The 16100-nt window shown below is 37.1% G+C and overlaps 1 protein-coding gene across 2 annotated transcripts in view; it reads right to left on the reverse strand.

Annotated features, from left to right (window-relative positions):
- Positions 1–1952: 1952 nt before the first annotated feature.
- The window catches only part of pigs (pickled eggs), a 56073-nt gene continuing 41925 nt past the window's right edge, over positions 1953–16100 (reverse strand). The window contains exons 5-9 of one of the 2 annotated variants that reach the window (XR_010517587.1): positions 11710–11897; positions 11378–11543; positions 10910–11318; positions 5470–6561; positions 1953–3029 (exon numbers count right to left, since the gene is read on the reverse strand). Coding sequence is in view for 1 of the 2 variants with exons in the window: in XM_065221205.1 (XP_065077277.1) it covers positions 5549–6561; positions 10910–11318; positions 11378–11543; positions 11710–11897 (1776 nt within the window). In the remaining variant the exon portion in view is untranslated. Of the gene's footprint in view, positions 3030–5467; positions 6562–10909; positions 11319–11377; positions 11544–11709; positions 11898–16100 lie in introns of those variants that run through there. The other variant, XM_065221205.1, reaches the window with a different exon arrangement.

Here is a 16100-nt window from a genome sequence, read left to right on the forward strand (position 1 = left end):
AGGTTTTTAATTTGACAGTTCTACAATTCGATTAGAAAGTTTCAACTTTCAAAAGTAAAAAACGTGTTACTTTTGTATAGGGATTGACAGTTAGCTGACTTTTGTTTTGAAAGCTAAAGACTTTCTACCAAAAAGAACCAACGAAAACTTTTGATTCTACCAATGTTTTTTTTTTCAATTTTACTAACGATAATTTTTTGTGTGTACTACCACTTCCAGTTTTGTGGAATCGATGGTAGAAAGTCACGCCACAACTGTTTGACAAAGTGGTCAATTAGTTTTGTCAAAGGAGCGATGCGAACTTTCAAATGGATGATCAGATCTTCCAAATGAGGTGAGTCTACGTGTCACAAACAGCCTTGCTCATTATATGACGCGATCGAATGAGTAGATCTTCTTCTTTCCTTTATTTAACGTCGGTCTCTGTTCCGCAATCTAGTGCCAATCACCGACGGACATCGATTGCCATCCATTGACGGCAATCGAATGTGCAGGAAGGCAGCTGCGTAGGATATCGCACCCATTCAAACACACATGGGCCGGGACCAACCCTTCCGAAGGAAGACGTGACCAGAGATTATCATGCCTCAGAAAAATCCCACCGACCTCGGCTGGGATTGAACCCAGACCCATTGGGGTGAGAAAGTAGTCACGCTTACCACTACACCATCGGCGCCGGCGAATGAGTAGATGGCGGTAGAACAGATAAACAGAATAACTCTTTGAATAAAATTATCTTCAAAACATAGTACCGCCAAACATAGGACTGCAGTAACGACATCTCGAAGGCTTCTCGCGGAAAACAAGCTTGCTCGCTGATTCGAAAACAATGTTGCATGCAAGAAAAACCGAATATATAGTAACGTCAAAGTGATCCGATGCCAGCGCTGCGGCGAGTAGTTCACGGAAACGATAACATTCAAACCGTTAAATGCGCAAACAATGATCCAGAATGAAGAGTTATGTCTGTTTGTCTGTGGCGGTAGTGTTTAAAGTATTTTAAATGTGGCGTCTTGAACAAGAATTTGAATGTAGTTTGTATGAGCTGTCATGTCGGTTAGTCGGTGCGGGTATAGTCGCTATATATATAGCGACTAAAGGTGCGGGTACTGTAGTTCGGGCCCATGCATTAATTATGTCACGCTAGATCGAGCAAAAAATTACCCCCTCCCCCCCTATCGTGACGTTTTTCCTATACCTAATGCATTGCTTGTGCATTGCCCCCCCCCCATCCCCCCCTAGAGCGTGACATAATATATGCATAACCCTTAGTGACAATAATTGAATTATTCTTGAATTGCTTATTCTTATCTCTGAGTTGGTCTGATATTCCTAGAATCATTGGTTAGGCGTCAAAGTTGCGAATTTTTGCAAAAACACTAAAAAAATTATTTGAAACTGTGAAGTTAGAGTTGTTAACCCTTTCAGTGGATATTTTAGATTTACCGACGTGAATTGGACAGGATCCCATAGTTTCATACAGGGTTACTCCCATTCGTTTGCAGAAAAATGTGTTATGGTATTATGGAATCATAATATGTTATAATAATATTTTGTATTTGTTAGTAAATAGGTTCTAGAGTTTTTAATACTCTAATAAATCTCACGTCCGTTTTATTTACTTATTTATAAGAGGTTGTAAGGAATGTGTTGTGCACATAAAACCTGCCAATTTTTTTTAGAGGGTCACAATCCGTGATTCTCTGATCATTTATATACCTATTGCGAGTCTTATAGAACGAAATTGATAAGTTTTATGTGTCAAACATAAACTCTTCTTGTAACTTACAATTACAAAATATCACCATAATATTTTATGATTCCATAATCCCACTAACAAAAATGCGGAATGAATGGAAGTAACTCTGGTTTTATAAAATATATATTGATTGGGTAATAGCTAAAAATATACTAAGATTTAAATGCTGGGAATTTCTTTCACTAATATATACAAGAAATTGGCAGTCTGAACTATATTTTCTTGTTAAAATACATTGATTAAATGTGGGCTTATATTTGCAACTCATGCTTGACTCAAAGTCGAATGAAGGAACAGCGGAGGTATGCTTGGTGAGTGGAAACAACACTTGAAACTCAATTAAAACAAACTTATATTCGTTCTTATGTGCCCTCCACTTCCAGTAGAAAAAGTACATAATTGTATTAATTCTACAGAAAATGGGAACGAATGTAATTCTTTTCTACCGATATTCAACAGCTGTTTCTATTTTCCAAGCTTTTCCAAATGTTCCGTCGTAACTTACCATTATATTGATCGTCAGTATTCAAACGTACTATGCTGTGTATTCATTATTGTAAATATTTTGGGACTATATATGGCGTTTTGTTATGCGTTTAGATTGCACTATTGATGATTTTCACTGATTACGGACGAACCAAGTTCCGTGTCTTTGTTTAGTTGCACGTTCGTATCTAACCATTAGATTTGTATTTAATTGCTTGTTATCCTATTCTAACTACAAAGAGGACAAATGTTAGCGAGTAAAGTGTAAAAAGTTAGTCGTTTTTTCTTATGATAATATCAGGAAAACTCATTAAAACATTATCGTCTCCTACTACTGTACAGATGTCTTTCTTCTTTTCGTTAAAATCAACTATGTTTCATTTTTTTTTTATCTTATTGCAAACGTAATTGTTGATATTCATAACGGAATAAATTTCTCTAAACAAACAGTAAAAAAGCACCGCTTTAATGATAGTACTGGATTTAGAGTCTAGCTCATGGGAATGCTTTTCGAGGATTTCTAAAAAGTTTTAATGGAGCTTACAAGTTTGTTGCTTAAACTCAGTTGTGAAATTGAAAAGCATAACACTGACTGATTCGACTTTTTGCGACTAAAATGGAACAGCGGATTTTTTTATTTGGGACTCTTTCCATAGTATTACACTGCTAAATGATACATATATCGCGACGCAACTTCTAAGTGCATATGGCGGCAACTCAATAAAGAAACAGCAGCACATTAGTATAACATCATTGTTGTGTTTCCCATAGAGAGTTTTGGAACCTGCGAAATAAACAACCATATGTTAGAGTGTTAAAGGTATATTTCTAAATCTAAACACTTGAGTTTACGGGTGAACAGTAATCTGAAACAAGCAATGCATAAACTATTGTCGCTACAGTTGAAAACTGGGAAACCCCACAAGCGAACATCACTTTAACTCTCGTTCTATACGTATACGTAGTATAATAATAATAATTTGTATAGGTGTATAGAGAATATGTTTACACCAAATACCTATACTGTATTAACAATACAGTTCACTCTTTTGTTTTTTTTTGAAGTCACGATTTTCGGTTTTGCTGTTTTTCGCAATTTCTTCTTTCACGTGGCAGTCTCCGTTGAAAATTATCCATGCTAAATCAATTGGTAATATGCAATAGCATACAGTTGTTAGTAATACACTATATAACTTTCTTAGATCACCTTTCGCCGTCTTTAGCGTCAACAAGCAGATTGGTGGGAACTTATCAAGCTGGTTAAGGTTTGTGGGCGAGCGATCAACAACAGACGAAATCTTTACGTTGCTTCAAATACTCCAAAAGTGTCGAGAATATCAAGTACCTAAGCACCTGCGGACATTAATTTGCATCCCCGAAAACGTGGACATTGTTGTGAGAACGTGGTAGGTTGGATTAAAGGTGAATACGTCGAAGACCGAGGGAGCAAGCGCGATGCAGCTCGCATAGAAGTGTGATAATCGAAGGAATGTATGAATTTTTGTACCTCGCATCATTGGAGACATCACAACTGCAACAGATAAATTCAGAGAAACGCATTATTGGCGGAAGTCGTGCTTACTCGGACTCCACAAGACCTTGAGGTGAGGTAAATTTCGCCCCCGTATTAAATGTACCATGTACAAGACGCTGATAAGATTGGTAGTTTTCAATCGCCATGAGGTATATGAAAAAGGCATATGGAGGAGAAGAATTAAAAACGAACTGGCGAAGTGTAGGGCGCTCATGAAACTGGAGATAAGCAGCCACGAACCGAGTTAGTTGACGCAACATTGTACAGAAGATAAAATATTGAAGGACGTCGGACCAGCAAAAGTTAGTAGGTATTTAAGTGGTGGAAAGAAAGTTAGGCAGATCACGGACAGGCAGAGAAGTTAGGCCTTCTTCATCCTTGCTTGTGATGCGGTTACACGAGTCTATGCTAGCTTTCAACTTAGTGTTGTGTTGAACAGTTATAAAGTGAGCGCTTACTATGTCAACCTTTGCATGAAATTGTATATTGCGTGGCAAGCTCAATGATACTCTATGGCAAGAGGTGGTAAATGTACATTTTTACAGTAGGGATGTCACCACTAAAATGTATGGGGAAAAAATGGGAATCTTTGGGAATCTGACCACGGTCCGCTAATCCAATGCACACTTATTTGCTTGTCATGCTTTTGTTGTCCATTAATTAATTCCACGAGTTCCGTACATGCATAGATCAACAAATAAGACGTTGATCCATGCCTTGTTTGAACATTGAAACAATTTGAGCGTCAAACTGAGATCGTGAAAAGGGATCATTCGAATAATAGATTCCATTTAATCTATACTCGGATTTACGGTATTTCTAAATGAGATCGACACATCTATTTATATGGCAAACAATCGAACCAATAGCTTAAAATGAAACACGTAAGCAGATGCCCGCAAACGGAGAATGAATTAAAGAGCAGGTAGGGTAGACTTCGGCCTAATCGCCGATTTTAGGCCTATCCAGCAGAAAACTTCAAATAAATCCATGATTTCAGAGTCAACAAGTAAATTATGCGTTTGGTACGATACTTTAGTTAATAAGCTACCGAACGAAGTCAATGAGAACGCGTGATATGAAGGTTTGCACTCATTATTCCCAAAAACAAAAGAAGCGCTCCGACCGAATCAATTTTTTTCTTCATCCGATAGGCCGAAGTGAATTCATTGGCGTTTCAATTGCGTTTAAATGCGTTAGGCCGAATTTAGAATCCGTAGGCCGAGTTTGGCGTCAAGAAGCAGCGTTAGACTTTTGACAATATCTCAACGATTGGTTTCTCTTTATCAAATCGGAAAGGTAAATAAATTTGAAAGCCATCAGTAATAATAACATTCCGTTTGGTGCTAAACTGCGCTAGATTAAGAAAGAGTTAGTGCGGGTTGTGTTTAATAGGCCGTAAATGGGGTAGTTAACCCTACCTACACCCCAAGAATATCATCAACTAATTAATAATGATTGACGCAAATTCAGCATGATGACCTTTCCAGTCAGGTTGAATTGCCTTTTGAAGAATGTAAGCGCGATAAATTCACATCTTCGTGTTCGAATTTCAGAGCAACGAAAAATAGAACGTTTACTTCAGGTAGGTAGTTAATTATTATGAAGTATCTTGTTTTCTTGTTCATGTATGAAACAAATATTTCAACAAACCAAATCAATTGCATCAGAGGTACGACCAAGTACTTACCTTAGAACTACATTTGCGGTTCCAAACAATGCAATCATTGCTTAGCACCGAAACTATTCAATGACTGATTGCGTCGGTGTCAGTACAGCCCGGTGTTGGACCGAACGGGCGCTGGAATCTTCGACATACCCTTATCTCGTCGAGGTGACATGACTGATGGAATTTCTTTGCAATTTGCCCCTTCCGAAGTGGTAGATACAGTTGAGCTTCGCTTAGACTGTGTCTTGGGGGAATTGCTCATGTTGCGATCGACTATTCCGTTGTTGTTAACCCATGCAGTGGTGAAATCATCAAACTCACTGCCACCCGGTGTCACGGATTGTTGTTGACTGGAGGAATATTTAGAGAGCAACTGTTTCACTTTTTCTATAATTTGAGTGTCATTCTGGGCCCCTGCTGCTGCTTCTATTAGCTGCTGCGCCAAAACCGAAGCCTGTCCGTTTTTGATTGGAGACGTGTTGACCGAACTGCTGACTGGTTTGATTTTTCTACCATTCTTATCATACTGTGAAGTTCTTGCTGGAGAGTTACGGGATAGCGTTGCCTGTGGGGAATTTACTTTGGTATCAAACGTATCTGCTGCTAGAGGCGTTCTTTGCTTGGTGGTCCTGCCACTCCAAGTATTGTCTTTTTGGTCGGGTGAGGGGTTAACTTTGCGAACAGAACGATAGGTTGGAATTTTCCTATTCAAAGAAGATGCTTTGTCACTAGAAGCCGTCGTGGAACCTTCGGCACTTTTGCGTCTCGACGGTAAAGGCGACTTGGGAATTTTGGAAGCCGGTTGAGTCTTAGACATAACAGGGTTATTTGGATCATATAAATTTTCTGAAAATCCAGTCTTTCTCAGACCTGTACTACCAGCAATGTCGATCGTGATCTCATCATCCGTAATGAAGACACCTGATTTTGCAAAATGTGACTCCGGAGTTTCTCCGGAATCTACATTATCCTGCAATTCCGCGACCTTGTCAGCGTCGTCGGATTTGGCTGTTACTTCATCAGAGATAGTAGTAAGATCTTCATCGTTTGCCTTAGAGCTACTATCGTCAGTTGGTGTTACCTGCGAGTCCGGGGTTATTTGTTCGAGATGCGCTAGAAAAAAGTAGGGAATACATATTAGTAAAATTGCATGTTACATTACCTGGTTAATGAACAACACTTGAAAGCAATGATGATCGTTCTAGTACCGGTTACAGACCGTATCACAAAAGTATGTTGGACGTCAAAACTGTAACTATAAAGTCCCTGCAGAAGGTCCTGCAAGTACCAATGCGTCGACAAAAATAAAATGTTCTGATTTTGTGAATACCAAGGGTGCCCCTGCTTTCAAAATAGAGGAAGGCAAAACATGTTTGCGGGTGATTAGGCCGAACGCCATTATGACCTACGAAATAAGGCCGAAGAAGTCAAATGGGTCATCAAACCGACATTAGAATGCTTGTTGCTCATTCATATGCCACGGATACACTTGTATGACAAACGAGGAGCATGATCTTGTTTTTTTTATGGAGAAAACATATTTTTTTAGTCCTGAAAATCAATTCCTTTGCACAAATTACTTAAACAATGCGTGAAAAAAAGTTAAATTCTTATCTAATAATGTTCTTTCTCTCTCTTTTTTTATAATAGTCATTTTATCACATTTGGGTCATTCGTGACGTGTCCGGGAATGAGAAAGGAACTTGTGACTTTGACGAGGGAGGTCTCCGTACGCCAAGGCCGTCCCTCGACACTATGGACACTTTAAAATTGACCATAAGTATAAAAATCTTAAATATGTACTTTTTTAATTATTGAAGTTTTAACTTTTTTTTTTTTCATTTTTCAACAAAAAATGTGGGTATTATTTTTTGAAAAGGGAGCTGTTAATTTTACATGACATGTTTGTTTACGTCTCATCTTTTATGTCAAAGATAGATTCTGTCACTTGTAAAATTAGTTATTTCTAAGCGTGTATTTTTTACAACTTTATCTCAGGCGTGATATAAATTAAATGAGCCATTTTCACGATAAGATTTATTGAAAAAATATAAGCGCCATTTTGAAAAATTAGGCGCGAATCAAAATGACCGAATTCCAACACAAACTTGGTTCATTACCCCTAACGAACAAAATCTGAAATTTGTTTATTTTTTCGCTATTTGGCGTGGATTTGATCCATGCTGTCTAAATCCTTTTTCTAGTCAGACAGTATTTAGTTGCAGTAGCAAATTAAAATAAGTGCACAATTGCTTAGAGAATTCAATTACCATAATGCGGTTTTGATTAGAATTCCAATAAAATACAAGCAAGGGAAATTATGAAGATTATTCGAAAGGAATTTCTAAAATAATTCTTTAGGGTTAAAATTTAAAAACTTGGTAACTTCAGCGAAAATTTTCCAAATTTATTATTCTACAACATTTTTCAAGATATAATCTCATCAACACTCTTGGATCAATCGTGACTTGTCCGGGATAAAATTTGAACTCGTGACTTCGGCGTGTTTACCACTACGCCACTACCACTATAAATTTACATGTGTAATATAAACTTAATGATAATTCAGGTGCAATTTTTTAACCGTTTTTTTTCAGAATTGTGCCACTGTGCACTGGAGCGTTAAAAAAGCCCCATGCCTCACATTCTAGAAGAATTTGCAAAATCTGTAACATTGATTTTTTTTAAATCCAGGATTTATTTTCCTACTCCAACACAGCAAAAAATTAATTTTAATATCACATCAAAGTTGATGCACTTAAATCGTGTCGAAAATATGGTGTAATATTACTTGACAAAAGGACAAAATAATGATAAATACAGTATATGACCTGACATTACGCTGCTTTTGCTGCATTTGTTTATTGTTGTGGCCATAAAAATTACATGAGATTTTCGACATGATTGAAGTGCATCCATTTGGATGTAATATTAAAATATATTTTTTGCTGTGAAATTTACTTAATAACTTCGTAGTCGAAGTATTGATCTATAGTATCTTTAAATGTTTCAAGCCCGGAATTCAAGAAATTTATTATAAAAAACTGGGTTCTTTCTAGATGAATTAAGAAATGCTTTTAAGTTCTGATCCTTAACAACAAAAAAAGAGTTCAAGGTGCTCATTAGTTTCCAAGAATAATTTTGAAATCCCAGAATCTTGAAAAATTGTAACTGCATTGCATCTTTAGAGAATGTGGGACAAAATGGGTAACAGGGCAAGATGAGTTAGTTAGTACATTTACTAATTTTCAAACCAGCATTAGGGCTACATTGAGCCTGTTGTTGTTGACAATAAAAACAACAAATAAACCAAGTAGATGACCCATCTTGTCCCACCACCCACGAGTCTAATATGTTGCGAAAAGGAACAAAACTACATTTTTTTTACGAAAGTTTGAAAACCACTATATCATTTTGCTTTGAAATGGCTGTATATTAGAGTGATGCAAAATTTGAAATTTTCGCTCCACAATACTTAAACGATTCCAAATCTGATCTTGACTAACCTCTCAAAATTTGAACCAATTTGATGAGAAACTGAGATGGCACAAACCATTTGAAGTTTGTATGGGAATTACTATGGGAAAACCAAGATTTTTGTTCATGTCTATCTAATAATTCACCATATCGGTTTGCTTCAAAAACTTTCAACTGTACTTGTAGGAAATTTTCCCAGCTACAACTTTGCTCAAGACCATTTTTTCATTAAATGCAAGGATCGAAAGTTATCAATGATTCAATGCGCTGATGTCTTATGATCATGCTCAATCAACTGCTCAGCAGGCAACATTGGTGTTTCTGGGGCGTTGAATAGGACACAAAAATCATGGCTACTATGTCACACTGCAAAATACAGTGTTGCCTACAGAGCAGCTGCTTGATCATGTCATAAGTTTATCAATCTCTTAAATAATTAATAACTTTTTCCTGTCTCATTTTACATAGAAATGATTTGCAGCAAAGTTGTAGCTGAGAAAATTTTCTATAAGAATGGCTATCGAACTGTTTCGCAGCTCAATATGGAAAAAGACTAGAAGGCAATGAGCAAAAAGTTGAGATTTCCCATAATAATTTACATGTAAACTTCAAATGGTTTGTGCGATGTCTGTTTCTAACCAAATGAGTTGTAACTTTTGGAGGCTAATCAGGACCCGATTTGAAACCATTTAAGCACTGTGGAGCGAAAAAGTCAAATTTTGCATCAGTCTACTGTATATATATATATATTCTAAAATTATCTACCTTTCTGTACGTACCGTTAGATTTGATAAAGAGTAATAAATCGTTAAGATATTATTACAAATCTAATACTGCTCCTTGAATCCTAATTCATCCTATGTGTCTCAATTCCGTATCACTTTGTCATACGGATGAAGGTAAAAATGTAATGGAAAAATGGATTTGCTTGGAGTGCTTCAAGAAGCAATAGACAAATCTACACCCAAGTAACCACCAAGCCGGATAATCCCCCTTTTTGCGATATAAGGTAAATATAGGGTTTCCGAACTTTATATCAGTCGTATATCAGCCTTATATTGCATACATGCCCTCATGCATGCTCACTGCCCAAGTAACCAACAAACCCGATAATCGCCCTTTTTGCGATATAAGGTAAATATAGGGTTTCCAAACTTTATATCAAAAAGGGCGATTAGCGGGCTTGTTGGTTACTTGGGCAGTGAGCATGCATGAGGGCGTAACTGCGATGATCGATTCTCTTCGTCGATTTCCTCTGTTATTAATAACTCGCTTCGATTAACATTTTTCGGTGCATTTGTTGTTGCTTTTGATAGCCAATACAATCTGTTACAGCACTGTATTGAACAAATTTCAGAAAATTGCTTCCCTTAGCTATATCAATTTAAAGAGAAAATCGATCATCGTAGTTAGGCCCTTATGCATGTTCACGGTCGAAATGATTTTGATTTTCAGAAAAAAGGGTTTACGATTTCCGGTTTTGTTTTTGAAAAAGGTATTCATACATTCCGGTCTTCGATATAAACTTTGTGTTCTAGCTTTTGACCTAAAGTATCGTACCAAACACATAATTGACTCATAGATATATGTAATGAATTCTGCCCGATAGACACAAAATGGTCAATTAGGCTGAGGTTGATTTTTAACTCACTAACATCAACCATAAACAAATTAAAACATTAGAATAGTTGAACATTTATAAAATACTGATCTCGTATGACGAAGAATGCATAAAATTTAAATTTCGGTTCAATTACTCATTTTACCAATTGATTATTTCGGTCCTATTGTATTTTGTGATAATCCTTTTAGCATTAGCCCTTTAATTATATTTGCCCCCGCCCCTATTTGAAAGCTGGCTATGCCCCTAACCATCTATCGCATTTAAGTAAACATTTTCAACGTACAACATTACAAATTATGCTACTCAGTTGAAGTTGAACGCACATAACAAATCAAATCCATAGTGAACAGGTATACATACCGCTAATTTCAGCATCTTCATTCGAGGCTTGGCTGTACAATGATACCCGTTTTTGTGCTTGAGATGCGGTACCACTGGACTGAATGATTCCCAAACTGCGATAACCCTCATCGCTGATTTCACTACCGTTGTCACTGATGTTTTCGTACTTGTTGGTTTTGTCCTCCCCAGAGGACTCAGTCTTACTATCAGTTATAATAGAACCGTCCCGATCACACTCGAAGTGTACCGTTGCTTGGTGCAGCTGATTGCCGCTGTTACTTCCGCTATTAGTATTATTATTAGCTTGTGCTACCGTTGAACTCGAATCCAGCGAGTTTTGCTTTTTCTTCATATCTAAACGACGAGGACTAGGCGACATCGAACGGCGAGTCAAATTTGGAGAAGCGAGGTATCCCTTCTCGTGTATCTGTAAAATAACAATTTGGCATTTAATTCCAATTATTGTGTACTCCGTGAGTCACTTACGGTTGCCGCCGATTCATTGTTATGGTTAATTTTACGCTGAGCGCTTGGACTACGGCTTCGACTGCGAGCACGGGATGGTGGAGACAAGGTACTACCGAGGCTGTCCATATTAGGTGACGCGGTCTGTGCGGTATGAGCATTAGACTTCCATGACGGCGTTGGTGATCTAATACGAGCAAATATGAAACGAAAATCAATTATAAAAAAGAAACTATAGAACCGCTAAAAGGATTAATCAATATTAGCATTTTTATTGAATTTCACCGTTTGAGGTTGAATAGTCACATGAGCAATTTGAAAGGCTTTGCAATTTCTTGCCGGCTGCTACTTACCTCTCATAAACGACCTGAGCTTTGTGAAGCTCAATGCCATTGCTCAAATGGTTTGTTTTGGTAATTAGTCTTGCCGCCACTGATGAGCGATGCTGTGCCTTGCATCGACATGGGTCATGCTTATCCAAATAATGTGAAAGCGTGTCCCAACCACCACCGACTCGAACCATGACGTGCGAGCGTAGAATCTGCAAGGACAGAAAAGAGAAAATACCTATACATAAGAAGAAATCAATTAAAACTGCAGTGCAGTGAAAAACATGAATGAATAAAAAAAAAATCAATAGCCTAACGACGTGTTCTAGGTCACGTGGTGACTCATGCAAATTGTAGAATATTTATAGTCTATATGTTTGTGGATACGGTCCTAACGATGTTGCAGCCAGAACATGTATCTGAAACGAGTCACGGTTTGCTGAAGTTCAAGTTTTCCAAGTCCCAGAATTTAGACATTTTATTTAGTAATTTGCCAATGAATCGTTGTATACTGTCATTTTTGATCCCACAACAACTGACAGCATGTTGCCACTTTTCTAGAAGCGAAAAGTTAGCCGAAAAAATAATGTTTTGAACATTTTATCAAAAATATTCATTTTTGAAGCGAAAACAGAATAAAATATTAGTTTTCCGTAAAAAATTGGCCCAGCCAATTTTTTTTTTTCAGAAAAGAGGCTTATTTCGTTTAAATCAATATTTTCCGGTTTTCTGCATGCAAAATAAATCTTCGTAACTTTTATTCACTAGCGACATGTGCTCCAAAGTAGGTATTAACATTATTTACTGTGAAACATTTATCCATGACCATGACAATTACCGATCATGGTGACATGTTAACCATTGATCAAATATAGATATTCAGTATTAGGAATATTGTCTTTATGTATGTTGTTAATTCTTCAGCTAAGAATCGTCATTTGTACAATAAGCCATTACTAATTCAATTACCCTTAGTAACCTGTACAGAAGAACTTTGGTTATTGTTTTATCTAACGATCAGAGCTATACTAAGGATTTTTTTGATAAGTGGCAAACTCTCAATTTGGCACCCCCCAATGTAAATTTTATTACATTAAACGTTGAGAATCATAAAGATTATATGCTACTAGAATAGATCATTTTCCTTTCATCGATTTCCTATGTGAATTACTACAATCAATTTTCAGACATTTTTCATTTTTTGCATTGGCTAAACAGCAGCAGCAAACGCGCTGAGAAAACTGTTTTGATGTTTTAGTAGATATCGTCCAATGAATAGTGCTGTATTCAATTCAGAAGGTGAGGAAAACCATGCCGAGGAGCGAAAAAATTAACGAATTTTAGATTTTATCTATCAAAATTCCAGAAACTTTGCATAGTGGTTAGCTATGGGCAACATATCAAATGTATGCTGGAACTCGGCCATTTTGAGTTGTGCATAATTTTTCAAGATGGCGTTTTTTAGGTTATTCAATCAATCATAGCACGAAAACGGCTCATCTAATCGAAAAATCGACGTCTGAGACAAAGTTGTTGGGAACATAAAAATCAAACACTGTTAAAAACTTCAATAGCAGAAAAATGATTTTTTTTTAATATTTCAAAACATATGTTTATTTCAAGCTAACCAAGAATGCTAACTTTTCTGATATTGCACACGATGGACACATAATTGACAACTTTAATAAAACTTTTGAACTTTTTTTTTCACGTAAAACTTTTGTAATTTGTGCATAGGAAATGATTTTTTGGACTTAAGCAATTATTTTCCGCAAAAAAACATAATAAAAATAATTTTCGCAAAAAAAAGTTCAAAAATATTAGATTTCTTTTCAGTGTGTATTTTTTTCTGATTTTTCCTACAACTTTGTTTCAGACGTAATTTCGATTAAATTACCTCTTTTTGTGCTAGGATTTAGTGAAAAAAACATTGAATACGCAATTTCGAAAAGTTTGGCGCGAGTCAAAATTGCCCAATTCCAGACAAACTTGGTTTGTTGCCCCAAGTGAACAATTATGCAAAGTTTCATGCAATTTGGAGAGGGTTAAGTTTAACCGATTCGTCAGTTGGCGTGGATTTGCTCAGGTATCATCTACCATGCGATTTTCGAACAGAAATTGGCTATGGTTTCCAGAATGTATGCAAGCTGTTATGTAAAAATAAATTCTCTCTGTCATAGTACGTTCAGACTACAGAGTTATAACATGTTATAGTGCTATCTTGATGGTGGTTTCTGTGTGGCAGTTATTTGAAAACCGTTATAACATGTTTTAACTCTCCAGTCTGTACAGCGTTTAACATCCAAAAAATTTCGCCTCTTCAGGACCTTCGTCACCAGCTGAGTACGGTGCTGCAAACGATCTATTGCAATACAACTATTGACCACGTAAAATTTATAAGAAAATCTTTAATGTTCAATAATTGAATCACAATTATCATATAGACAATAATCCAGGACCATGAGTTATGAAAGTGATTGATCTGCTCAATAAAATAAATAAAATAACTGATAACTTAAGCGCACTAAACCAAAAAGTTACATTCAATCATCTAACAGACTGACTGAAAAATACTTCTAGCTGAAAAAATACATTCTAAGATGCATTTGCGTATAATTTGAGGTTGTGAAATAATAGAATGCAGTTTAAAGCAAATGAGTCGTGCAATAATTGGGTTCTTAGAAACATGTGAAAGATTCCTTAGGAACGTTGTGACAGAAATAAATAACCGATCAATTGTGGAAACGCTTCATGAATCGTATTCAAAGATTTCTTGATAAATTAATACTTCAAAAGGGGTTTTAAACACATAAATTCGCAAAATAACAGAAAGGTGTGTAACAATTAGGTGGGAATTTGTCCCATAAAAGGGTTAATGTATTAGATCATTTCAATCAAAGCCCATAATTGATACTCATTGAACATCTTCAGGACAATATACACACTCAATCTAGCTCGGTAAAATCTCCAGCATCCGGCATTTACTTTTGCTGATATCTCTGCAATAAAGGGCGAACACGAAATTATTGCGACACCGAAAATGTCATGCCAATTTTCTTATAATGTTTAGAATCAAACCAAAATTTTAGGGTAGTTTTATACATATATTTACTTCAAAAATCAAAAGAAAAGTTAATCGATGGAGCCTTGAGTGTAAAATTGAACGCATTTTCGCTTGATGCCCTCCATCAAAGTCTTTACAGTGTCATCCGGTACCAGTTTCTCAGTTTTTTTTTTCCATTTTCTTAACATGTCCTTCTCGTCTTTGACTGTCTTCTTGCTCTTCCGAAGTTCCCGCTTCATTATTGCCCAGTACTGCTCCACCGGGCGCAGCTCCGGACAGTTTGGCGGATTCATGTCCTTTGGAACAAAATTGACGGAATTGGCCTCATACCACTCCAGGACACTTTTAGAATAGTGGCATGATGCCAAATCTGGCCAAAATAGCGGAGCTTCGTCGTGTTGCTGCAAGAACGGCAAAAGGCGCTTCTCGAGGCACTCAGATTTGTAGATCTCGCCATTTACTGTGCCCTTTGTCACGAAAGGCTCACTCCTCAGTCCGCAAGAGCAGATGGCCTGCCAAATGAGATATTTGGAGGCGAACTTCGACATTTTCTTCTTCTTAAATTTGTCGTCTACATCGAACTTGCTCTTGCCGGTGAAAAACTCCAACCCCGGAATTTGCTTAAAATCGGCTTTTATATACGTTTCGTCGTCCATCACACAGCAGCCATATTTTGTCAGCATCTTCTCGTAGAGCTTCCGTGCCCGAGTTTTAGCCGTCGATTGTTGCCGCTCATCGCGGTTTGGGAAGTTCTGTACCTTGTATGTATGTAGTCCAGCTCTCTTCTTTGCATTCTGGACGTAGCTCTGCAACATGCCGATCTTTTTTAGCCAAATCACGGCTTGAGACGTTGGGATTTGCTTTAATCATCCGCTTCACCTTTCCCTCCGTCTTTTTGTTCTCCGGTCCCGGTTTTCTTCCAGCTCCTTTGCCGTGGTCCAACGTCAACCGCTCCTGGAACCGCTTCAACACTCTGGAGACGGTTGAATGGTGAATGTTCAACATTTTTCCCAACTTCCGGTGCGACAGGTCAGGAAATTCCAGGTGTTTGGAAAGAATTTGTTCTCTCAACTCGCGTTGGTTCACCTCCATTTTCGTTGAATCGAAAAACACGACTTCGAGTTTGACAGCATGTACACAATACACATCAATGAGAAAGTGTGCAAAATTTGGTTGATTTTTACCCAATGGTAAAAAAGTTATGCCCTGTTGAATGTGTCGCAATAATTTCGTGTTCGCCCTTTATATATGTTTGTTAGCTGCGATTTCAACAAAAATTTAATTTGTTAACTGAGTCTTGGCAATTGTTTTACTGAATCTCAGCCAAATGAATTGCAGAAGTACTGTGTAA

The sequence above is a fragment of the Ochlerotatus camptorhynchus genome, unplaced genomic scaffold (assembly GCF_037179485.1).
Source record: "Ochlerotatus camptorhynchus isolate MF236.1 unplaced genomic scaffold, CSIRO-AGI_Acam_v1.1 ptg000140l, whole genome shotgun sequence".
Taxonomy (NCBI): domain Eukaryota; kingdom Metazoa; phylum Arthropoda; class Insecta; order Diptera; family Culicidae; genus Ochlerotatus; species Ochlerotatus camptorhynchus.